The sequence below is a fragment of the Acomys minous genome, assembly GCF_964271855.1.
Source record: "Acomys minous genome assembly, chromosome: 3".
Classification (NCBI taxonomy): domain Eukaryota; kingdom Metazoa; phylum Chordata; class Mammalia; order Rodentia; family Muridae; genus Acomys; species Acomys minous.
The window spans coordinates 62,697,767-62,708,959 of record NC_140485.1 but is presented as its reverse complement, the minus strand read 5'-3'; the positions used below and the strand labels follow the sequence as shown (position 1 = coordinate 62,708,959).

At 47.9% G+C, this 11,193-nt stretch overlaps 1 protein-coding gene across 5 annotated transcripts; it reads left to right on the top strand.

The window, feature by feature from the left end:
• Window positions 1–16: 16 nt before the first annotated feature.
• CSTF1 (cleavage stimulation factor subunit 1) lies at window positions 17–9,982 on the top strand. 5 transcript variants are annotated; one of them, XM_084777354.1, is made up of 6 exons: window positions 17–156; window positions 2,180–2,378; window positions 5,217–5,494; window positions 5,632–5,829; window positions 6,430–6,820; window positions 9,244–9,982. In XM_084777354.1, exons 2-6 carry the CDS (start codon window positions 2,210–2,212, stop codon window positions 9,501–9,503), a joined length of 1,296 nt encoding a protein of 431 aa, XP_084633480.1. In that variant the 5' UTR covers window positions 17–156; window positions 2,180–2,209; the 3' UTR covers window positions 9,504–9,982. The 5 variants fall into 5 exon arrangements, with proteins under 5 accessions (XP_084633480.1, XP_084633481.1, XP_084633478.1 ...); XM_084777355.1 differs by having other exon boundaries at window positions 18–156; window positions 2,183–2,378; XM_084777352.1 differs by lacking the exon at window positions 17–156 and adding an exon at window positions 239–330.
• The last annotated feature ends 1,211 nt before the right edge of the window (window positions 9,983–11,193 follow it).

Sequence of the window (11,193 nt, the reverse complement as noted above, 5' to 3'; positions counted from 1 at the left end):
TGGTGTACCAACGGCCCGTCCGATCTGTGGCCGTTCAGTCGCCCGCCGTGCTCACCAGGATCGGGTGTTTGCCGGTCACACTACAGCCCTTTGGATTCAAGGTTGCCGCGGAGGTGATCAGCTTGGAGGAGGTGAACGAGGGTCTCGAACGTGCCAGTGAGTAAGATGGCGAGAAGGGCAGGCTTGCGAGGGAGCTGGAGGTTGCTCGGCGCTCGGCTGCATGCCTTTTTGCGCGTGCGCAGTGAGTGTGCACTCAGAGCGATCGATCGGGCACGATTCGCTCCTCCATTTTTCTTGAAGAGAGCGGGGGACCGAGACCCTAATCAGCGGGTACGGGGTCGAGAGGCGTAAGGAAGGGGCTAGTGCGGTTGGCTGGGGTCTGTAGTTGATCACGTGTAGGTCTGGGGATAATGGAGAGGATGGCGAGAGGCTGTTCGCCCCAAGTCCGTGTCCCTGAATTGGCTAGCCTGGCCTGCACCCCGGGTCTCAAAGGGCCCCGGTCCGGCAGGTCCCTGTCTTCCTCCCTGAGCGGGAGTGATCATGCGGCTTCGCCCTGGGCCCCTTGCATCGCCGAGGGTTAGCAGCCCTGGATCGGGCTTCTCCTGCCTGGGTGTCCCTTCTGGGGAACTGGAGAGTATTTAAATAGATCTGTGTCCATTGGAAGTTCAGGGGGGAGGGGGTTAAGTGAAGGCTCAACCTCCATCACACCCCCTTTCCCCCCCCCCCCTTTAAATGTCGTGACAGCCCCAGGTGTTCCCTGGTGGGCTTGGGGGCTGACTTTACCTTGAATGGATGCCCTAGATTCTTGAAATTATTTCATCCTCTGTTGTGTCCCAATGTCTTATGCAAGGGTTTGTTTCTAATGTACACGGGTATATTGAGTAGCTTTGCCCAGTGCTCTTAAGACTTGGCAGTAGGAGGTGCTTGGTGTGTGTTAACTGTTAAGGATCAGTATGATGCTGTGTGTGGTGGCCTTGTGGCTTTTTCCCCCTTTCTTTTTAACTGAGCCCGGGACGCCGAACATTGAACACTGTGGCCCTCTGATGTATCTCCAGCCCTACCTGGTTTTTTAAATTTTTATTTATTTTTATGTATATGAGTTCTCTATCTGCATATATACCTGCATGCCGAAAGAGGGCATCAGATGACATTATAGATGGTTATGAGCCAACATGTGGTTGCTGGGAATTGAACTCAGGGCCTCTGGAAGAGCAGACAGTGCTCTTAACCACTCAACCATCTCTCCAGCCCCAAGCCCTACCTTCTTCTTGCTTGATGTCCTCAGACTCTTACAGCCAAACATTTAATCACACATATACTGATACTTACCAAGTTAACTACCCAGGTTGATTCAGAAACCGTCTTCAGTTTGGTTTCTCGTGGACTGGAGAGCTTAGATCCTTCCAAATAAGTCATTTCTTATTTGTTTTGCTGGTATCATTTTTTTGTGACAGGGTCTCGCTATGTAACTCTGGTTGTCCTGTGACTCACTATGTAGACCAGGCTGGTCTCAAATCCACAGGGATCTGCCTGCTTTTGCCTCCCAAGTATTGGGAAGACCAGGACCGCTATGCTCAGCATTTGACACGTTTTTATTAAGCAGTTTAACTTAGAATCTTTCCAAAGCGTTGAACTTGGCTTATTTTTCATTTTGTGATCCTCCTTTGTTTTTTATGATTTATTTGTGTGTTCATTTGCTACCTCATCAAGTTGTATAATTATAGTAATAAGCTTGGTTGCCTGAAAACAAGTTTTAAAAGTAAACAAAATGGTCACTAATAGATTTGCATTCCAGCTGGTGTAAAGTGGTCCAGGCATCCGACAAAACATCAGCTACCTGCCTATTGCAGACAGCAGTGTTAACAGAAGAAACAAAAAAAGATAGCACCAGAGAATAAAGTCACAGGTGGATAGTTTAACAGAGAAGAAAAAATGGTGAGGGATTTTACTCTAACCATCGGTGACATTTAAATAGTTTCCATGTGCACTTTCTGGGTACCATTTTGATTAACCTCCAGTGACTTAGGTAACAGCTGAAGAACCTGAAGGGAGAAAAACAAGGTCACCATCCAAAGATACTGCACGGTTTCAAGCCGATACTGAAGATACTGGGAGGGCTGTGCTTCTAGTAACTGGGGAGTGCCTCTCCCTTTCACTCAGTGCCTGTTTTCTCTTGCAGCAGTCAGGGAGACTCATCCTCTTCTGCAGAATGTACAGAACCAAAGTGGGCTTGAAGGACCGCCAGCAGCTGTACAAGCTGATCATCAGCCAGCTGCTCTATGACGGCTACATTAGCATCGCCAATGGCCTCATCAATGAGATCAAGCCCCAGTCGGTGTGCGCACCCTCAGAGCAGCTCCTGCATCTCATCAAACTAGGTAAACAGTGGGCGTGTGGGGTCATGCATCCCAAGGGACATTTAGATGCTTTGCCCAGGGGCAGTTTTTGAGATTACTTCCATGTAGCTTCAATGTCAGTGTATATTAGAATACAGTAATGGGTGCTGAAAGGGTAAGTGAAGTCTGGATGATAACGCTGGTTCTGATGACCTTTACCCATCGCCTGGGCCCTCCCCTCACGGCTCAGCTCAGGTGTCGTTGCCCATTGCTCCTCTCCCCCCTTTAAAGATAATTCTCCTGCTTTCCACGCGCTCTGCCAGTGATAGTTTCCTTAGCAGATGCTATCTGGAACTTGCTTTGTTGTTTGAATCGGTTCCACCCATTCTTCACCTTCGCATTCCCTACTCACCAGAAAGACCAGAATCTCTGTGGGCCTCAGGGTTAGAGTTAGTCATCAGTACCTGCCGTACCCTCAGCAGCTGCATCCGGGTGTTGCTCCCAACATTTATGGGAAGTTTATTTTGTTTCAGGTTATTTTCAGGCTGCTGGCTGGCTGCTTTCAGCAAGTGATCACCACAACACACACACACACATCCCTTATTCTGGGTCAGGACACTGAAGTTCACATAACAAGAGATGTTTTCAGAAAAGAAAGATAACACCACAGGGAACATATTTATTCCCTTTACTTTACTTGAGAGACTGCCCTGAGAGGGAAACCAATACATTAAAGTATTCCACCATGAGAAATTAACTTTGGTTGGTGGTTTTTTGTTTTGTTTTTTGTTTTTTGTTGTTGTTGTTGTTGTTTTGAGACAGGGTTTGTCTGTGTAGCCCTTGGCTATCCTGAGCTAGATTTATAGACCAGGCACAGAGATTCTCCTGCCTCTGCCTCCCTGAGTGCTGAGATTAAAGGAGTGTACCGCTACACCCAGTATTAAATATTCTTAACTTTAAATTTATTTAAGACTTTAATCCTAGATATCCTTAAAAGTGTATAGTATTGAAGATGTTCTGATAAGTTTTATTTTAAATGTTTAAAGAGCCAAACAAGTCCTAAGTTATGGTTCGGGCCTGCTTTTGTTTTGAAAAACAAGAGCTGCATGCATGGGTAGAGGTCACAAAAGGTTTTTCCGGTGTTTTGATTCCTCCTGTAATAATTAGTTATTATTTATGTGATATGTGAGGTGGTTTTTGTTTGTTTGATTGATTTTGGGTTTTGGTTTGTTTGCTTGCTTGCTTGCTTGCTTGCTTGTTTGTTTGTTGGTTGGTTTTTCGAGACAGGATTTCTCTATGTAGCGTTTGCTATCCTGGACTCACTTTGTAGACAGGCTGGCCTCGAACGTACAATGATCCACCTGTCTCTGCCTCCCAAGTGCTGGGATTAAAGGCGTGCACCATCACGCCTGGCTCTGGAGGTTATTTTTATTTTTATTTTTATTTTTTTAATATTTATTTATTTATTATTATTATGTATACAGTGCTCTGCCTGCATGACATCTGCAGCCAGAGGAGGGCATCAGGTCACATTATAGATGGCTGTGAGCCACCATGTGGTTGCTGGGAATTGAACTCAGGACCTCTGGAAGAGCAGACAGTGCTCTTAATCACTGAGCCATCTCTCCAGCCCCTGGAGGTTATTTTTAAATCCAACATTTTTTGTTTATTAAGGTTCCTTATGAGGAATGATTTTTATGATTACTACTGTTTTATTATTTTGTGTGTTTGGGTGTTTTGCCTGCATGTGTGTATGGATGCAGTGCCCCTGGAGGCCAGCAGAGGGTATCATTCTCCTTGACAAGAGTTAGAGACAGCTTGGAAGCTGCCCTGTAAATGCTGAGAATTGACCCAGCTGCTGCTTTGGAGGAGCAGCCAGTGCTTTTCACTGCTGAGCCATGTGTCCCGGCCTCTGTCTGGTTTTGAGTGTTTTACCCTCTTGTATGTGCATGTACCACATGAGAGCCTGGTGCTGACAGGAACCAGGAAAGAGCATCCCATCTGCTGGAACAAGGATCCTAGATGGCCGTGAGTCGCCGTGTGGATGGTGGGAACTGAACCCACGGACAGGAAGTGCTCTTAACCCTTGAGCCATCTTTCCAGCTTCCTTGTTTTGTCTGGAAGACAAGGTTTCATCACGTAGCCTTGGCTGGCCTGGAACTTACTGTGTAAACCAGCCTGGCCTCGGCTCACCTGCCTCTGCCTCCCATGAGTATTGGGATTAAAGGTGGGCACCATCGTGTCCAACTTTTTGTTTGCTCGCTTGCTTGAGATAGGATTTCACGTCTCCCAGGCTGCCTTGAACTCAACATATAGGTGAAGTGGATCGCATACTCAAGATCCTCCTCCCTCAGCCTCCTAAGTTCTGGGATCACAGGCGTCTGTCATAGCACCCACACATACACTGTTTATAAGTTTCAGTATATTAAGCATGCCAGTCTTTCCATATATTTCACTAATGTTAGCAGTGTAGCAACACACGTCAAAGCTGCTACTAACTAAGCACAGCCCTACAGATTAAAATTCAGAGCTCAGTGGAAGGGTATTCGCCTGGCAGCTATGAGGCCCTGAGTTGTCCCCAACACCACAAAATAAACAAAGTGTCATTTCCCCATTCTAACTGGGAAAAATGGATTCCCATTACACGGTGCTGCTGATTTTATTACATTTATGGGTGTTGTTCAAGTGTCAATTTGGCTGTGGAAGTATATGTACCCTTTCGCAGCCCTTTCTGCCCGCAGCAAGAGCACCTTGCATGGCATGGGCAGGGTTTACGACCAGTCAAGCACTGGTGCTGGTGGACGTCACTTTCACTGTCGATCCAGAACGTGTCTTTGCATTTAATAGCTTTTCTCATGCTTTTGACTTTGATTCCTCTAGGGATGGAAAATGATGACACCGCAGTTCAGTATGCAATTGGTCGCTCTGATACAGTTGCCCCAGGCACAGGGATTGACCTGGAGTTTGATGCAGATGTCCAGACAATGTCACCTGAGGCTTCCGAGTATGAAACCTGTTATGTCACTTCCCACAAAGGCCCATGCCGTGTGGCCACCTACAGCAGAGATGGGCAGTTAATAGCCACAGGATCTGCTGATGCTTCCATAAAGATACTGGACACAGAAAGAATGTTGGCCAAAAGTGCCATGCCAATTGAGGTATCATTCCCACCTATCCTTGCTCCAGACAGCGCACCTGTGTTGTCGCCACCTCTGGTTTGCCCCATGGGACTGTGGGCTTGGACCAGGTGCCTCTGCACCTTGAGCATCTCTCTCTCCTTTTCTTGTTGGTCCAGGTCATGATGAATGAGACAGCACAACAGAACATGGAGAACCACCCAGTGATCCGAACTCTTTACGACCACGTGGATGAAGTCACGTGTCTTGCTTTTCACCCAACAGAGCAGATCCTGGCCTCAGGCTCGAGGGATTATACTCTTAAATTGTTTGATTATTCCAAACCGTCTGCAAAAAGAGCCTTCAAATACATTCAGGTTCGCTGCATCAGGGGACTTGACTTTTTAGATACAGTATTTTGAGGCTGTTTTCCTAGATTCAGGTAGTTTGTGACTATTTCTTCCAAGTTATCTCACTGATCACTTATAAAGGACATGCCTTCTGTGGCACTTGGACCAGGTGCCATTGGTGTAGGGGTCACTGGCTGTCTTTTGCTCAAGCAGTACTGGGGATAAGCTGGGCATGGTGGACCACACTCAAGAGACTGGGCAGGAGGACTGTCACAAGTTCAAGGCCAACCTGCTGCATAGTCCATTCCTTGCCATCTTGAGCTGTAGAGTGAGACCCTGTCTCAAAAAGGGTGTTAGAGGTGGGTTAGTTTTATGACACTGGATTCAAGCTTCGGGACGGAGAAACAATCTCTTGTGGCTGAGTAACTCCTGGAGTCCATTTATAAGAGTCCATCTGATTTCATCGCATGCTCTTTTACAAGTGAAGCTCCTGTCTGGTTTTAGGAATATCTGACCAGAAAATAGTTTTAGAATGAACCAGTTTTCTGCAGGAAGTGCTTTTGTCCCTTCTGCCTCCTGCAGCTCAGTCAGGTGTAGGTGACTCACATTGTGCCTCTGTCCTCACAGGAAGCTGAAATGTTACGCTCCATCTCTTTCCATCCTTCTGGAGACTTTATCCTCGTTGGAACTCAGCATCCTACGCTCCGCCTCTATGACATCAACACTTTCCAGTGTTTTGTCTCTTGCAACCCTCAAGACCAGCATACCGATGCTATCTGTTCTGTTAACTACAATCCTAGTGCCAACATGTATGTCACCGGCAGCAAGGACGGCTGCATCAAGCTGTGGGATGGCGTCTCCAACCGCTGCATCACAACCTTTGAGAAAGCTCACGATGGGGCAGAAGTCTGTTCTGCCATTTTCTCCAAAAATTCCAAGTACATCCTCTCAAGTGGAAAAGACTCTGTAGCTAAACTCTGGGAGATATCCACGGGGCGGACGCTGGTGAGATACACAGGTGCGTGAGAAGGTGATGCTGGGATCTCTTGGGGGTAGATTGCTGAGGAGTGAGATGCACTGGAGGAAAGGGGTTCAGAGAAGGCTCTGGCCCATCCCTGAGCCAGTACAGGCAGCCCTGGCAGAGGTCACCAGTGTCCATATATGGAGTAGACCCAGCGCACTGGAAGAGAAGAACGCCAGCTCAGCTCCCCAGTAGCCCCTGTTGTCTAGTTTATAGCAGGTGTGCCCATGGGCAGCTCTTCTGGTGGGTCATCTGGATTTGCCCAGGGCAGTGCTCAGCTCACTCCTGCAGTGCATGCTGTAGTCTGCTGTGCTCTCTTCTGTTCCACAGCAGCTGAGAGTGGTGCTTAGTAGGAAACCTTCCCGGGATGGGGTGGAGGGGTGTCCACTGTGACGTATTTGTGTCTCACTCTAAACACAATGCTGTCATAGCATGCCAGGGACCAGTATTGTAAGGGGCTGAGTTAGCATCTTGGAGAGGGACATGGAAAAGCAAGTAGCATCCAGGCCACTAGGGTGCAGCACAGTTCCTCTCTGTGGAACAAGCTAGTTGCCTAAAGAGCCACATCTGTTGTAACTCTGATACTTTATATGCTGTCATCTTGAAAAACATCTCTCAGAGCCAGGTGCTCCTTGCACACAGAAGCATTCAAAGTGAACATGCAAATGCTATTTACAAGTGACAGCCCATGCTTCCCAGGGGACCATACACCAGAGTTTAGATGACTTATTTTAGTAGTTTCAAGTTTGTTTTCCTAGGAATGTCTAGGCACATTCCTGATTCTGTAATTTCTAGTCAGCACCCTGAACAGTCAGCATGTCAGAGTTTTCTTTCTGGGTTCTAAGATGTTCTTAGAAAGCAGTGCTCTTGAAATGCCAAGGGAGAAACTGAGCTAAGGGTGGTGCACGCCAGTAATCCCAGCACTCAGGAGGCAGAGGCAGGCCGATCTCGGTGAGTTTGATCCAGGACAGCCAAGGCTCCACAGAGAAACCCTGTCTTGGAAAAGAAAGAAAAAAATGAGCACAAACTTAGAGCGGGGAAAAAGTCAAAATTTGCAGTACTTTGTAAGACAAATTAAAGTGGACAGTTGGCTATAAAATGAACAGCCTTAATGTTAATCCCAGAAATAGAACTGGGAGTGTCTTTCTTGGCTCATCAAACTGCCTACAACTCAAGGGACTCTTTCATTGATGAAAGTTTTAAAAGTTGGCCCATTTCACTAATGCGTCATTTGGTAAAGGTAATTGTCCTTTAGGTAAAGGTAAAGGTATTTCAGAAAGGTAATTGTCATGTCAAATACTTAAATATGTGGGGTGGGGGCGAAGCATTGGTTTTTGGTGGTGGTATTTTTGTTTTGTTGTTGTTTTGTTTTTGTAAGCAGAGTGAGTCATTTTATTACAGCTCTTTATGTCCAGTTGTTGTTTTTCCAGACAGGGTTTCTCTGTGTAGCCCTGGCTATCCTGGGCTCATTTTGTAAACAAGGCTGGCCTCAAACTCACAGAGATCCCCCTGCCTCTGCCTCCTAGAGTGCTGGGATTAAAGGTGTGCACCACCACACCTGGATGAAGTATATGGTTTTAGTCACACTTAGAAAGTTAAGTCCCAGACTTGATAACCTAGGATCATATTCAGGGAGAGGAGGTTCCCCTCAGTCACAGTCAGAGGGGAGGGGAATAGGGTGAAAGCGGGAGAGAGGGAGGAATGGGAGGATACACAGGATGAGTAACAATTGAGATGTAATATGAATGAGTTAATAAAAAATATATAATGGGGAAAAAAGTTAAGTCCCTGTACGTGCGCACAGAATGATGTCTAGGAACATGACTGGGAGTCAGGAATATGCACAAACCCCAGTTAGAGGCCAGGGTCACTGCGGAGCACTTAGGAGCTCACCGTGCACCTCTGCAGGTAGCATCTCATGAGCACTTGCATGGTGAGGCTTCTGGGTCCCCTGTTTTCACCCTCAGCTCCCTCGTGGATAGTCACTGGGTAGGTGAGAAAGGGAAGCCATCTGCCAGGCCAGGGCTCCTAAGAAGTGTGCACCCCGCTAACTGTGAAGGATGTGTTTTTCCTCTGTAGCCGTGTTCTTTCAGATTTGCACTGCATGCTCTGCATGAAAGTTGCATGTGGCCTCTGGCTTCTGCAGTTAGTCGTGCATGTGCAGAGCTTGGGTATTTGCGAGGCTGTCCACCAAACGCAGCCTCATTAATCTTCCATGTATTACCTTAAGCATAAAATGTCTTCTATACAGTCATGAGATGATACGGCTTCCTTTTGAAACGTAGGTGCTCATGTGCTTTGTCTCAGTAAGTCTGAGGCGATAAAGCTGTGCGAAGAGAACTGTACACAACGTTGTTCAGTGGGAGTCTGAGGCCACTCCTCGGTCCACAGGCTAACTAACATGTTGGTTTATGTGACAGGCGCAGGTCTGAGTGGACGGCAGGTGCACCGGACACAGGCTGTGTTCAACCACACTGAGGACTATATTTTGCTGCCAGACGAAAGGACCATCAGCCTCTGCTGCTGGGACTCGAGGACAGCTGAGCGCAGGAACCTGCTGTCCCTGGGTCACAACAACATTGTGCGCTGCATCGTGCACTCCCCCACCAACCCCGGCTTCATGACGTGTAGCGACGACTTCCGAGCTCGGTTCTGGTACCGGAGGTCCACCACCGACTGAGCTGCCCTCCTCCCTATGTCCTGCCACCAGCTGCGGTAGGGAGCAGCCTGTCCCATCTGTGGCGGGTGTGCGGCTGCATGGCTCCTGCCTTGGATTCACGTATGGAAGCTCTTTTTCTCAATGTAGAATCCTGGTGGGAAAAGTTGGAAACAGACCTGTGCAGTCGTCCTGTTACAGTGCTTTCGCTGTGGTTCCCGCCAGCTTAGTAAGTGCAGGACTTGGCATGGCTTCCCTCTCATTCCAGGAGAAGGACAGAACATTGAAGTACATCCTGGGCCTCGGGAGGACAGTGCCAGGTTCTTTTGGCACCTCCTGTACCTGTCCTGCTCCTCTGTATTTTCTTTCCGGGTGCATTTTGGCACATAAGGAGGTCTGCAGCTCTGAGGTCCTAGGGTTTTGTGCCATGTGGAACCACCTTGCAGGGATCCTAGTCCCATCCTGAGGTGACCTCATCCTGGTAATAAAGCTCAGATCTACAATCTCACGGTTCCTTCTTCTTCACGTCAACAAAATGAAGAGTTTGTAGGCTGCCCCCTGCCTTCCCCCCAGTCCCTGCAGCACCCTCTCTGTACCAGCAGTGTTTACTGTTAGGAGCGGTGACTGGCCTGTGAGCCCAGTGCAGCAGGATCAGACGGAACCCAAGGCCTGCCTTGGCTAGATAGCAAGTTTGAGGCCAGTCTGGCCTACATGAGCCCCTGCCTCAAAAATCTAACTACATATAGGCATATTAACAGCATGCTTTTACTCCCAGTTCTCAGGAGGCAAGGATGGGTGGATGTCCGTGGTAGTCTATTCTGGCCTAAATAGTGAGAGACCTTGTCTCAAAAAAAAAAAAAAAAAAGGTGGGCTGGTTATAGGACTTGATGTACTCAGTCTACGTCACAGGGGCCCGCTTTGCCCCCACTGGGGAGCACAGGCTACACTGGCTGTAACTGCACTGCTCCACTGGACTTAGTTTTCTCTCTGGAAGTATTCAAGAAGCTGACATGTTTGCTCTATATTTAACTGCCTGGAGGTCAACCAGTCCTGCGTGCCTCTCTTACTAAGTTGGCTTTCTAATTGTGAGGAAAGTCCTTGGGACCTAGAAACAGTGGGAGGTCACCAACAGGTAGTGCCTAGGCCTCAGTAAGTCGTGCGGTTGCAGTCCTACAGAGCTATATTTCTGTCCACAGTAAGTGTAGACTTACATGTTTATTTTGCATTCTGGTTTTCTTGTACTTGAGCCTGGCCACTTGGGGGCGCTACCCACAAGATTATAAGAAAGCTACTGGGTAGGGACACGGATACCCAGTTCTATCCCCAGCAAGTTTTCTGTTCTTCCTCTGACTTCCCTGTACCTTTCAGGCTGTGACACTACAGAGCATAGGCTTGCCACCTCTGTTCCCATCCGCGCTCCTGGCACAAGCTGCCAGGATGTCACAGGTCTCCTGTGAAGTAATAGTGCGGCTGCGTGAGCGCATGGTCCCTGGGCTAGTGTCGGTGGCTGCAGTTTCAGGGCTGACATTTACAAGACCAAGATGCTCTTCTCCCTTTCCAAAATAGTCTTATCCCCTCCCTCTGTACCTTCCTCTCTCCTTCCTCTAAAAGCCACATTAATGTACGAGCTGGTGTACGTCAAGAATATCACTCAGTCTCCCTCTATTCACAGAGCATCTCACTGATTGTACCACATGACACCCTGGCATTTGAA

Bases quoted from the DNA above. Each gene is read 5' to 3' on its own strand.
- CSTF1 (XM_084777354.1), top strand. From the start codon at position 2,210: ATGTACAGAACCAAAGTGGGCTTGAAGGACCGCCAGCAGCTGTACAAG. The intron at 2,379-5,216 runs GTAAACAGTGGG...TGATTCCTCTAG, and splicing joins CCTGCATCTCATCAAACTAG to GGATGGAAAATGATGACACC. The intron at 6,821-9,243 runs GTGCGTGAGAAG...TTTATGTGACAG, and splicing joins GACGCTGGTGAGATACACAG to GCGCAGGTCTGAGTGGACGG.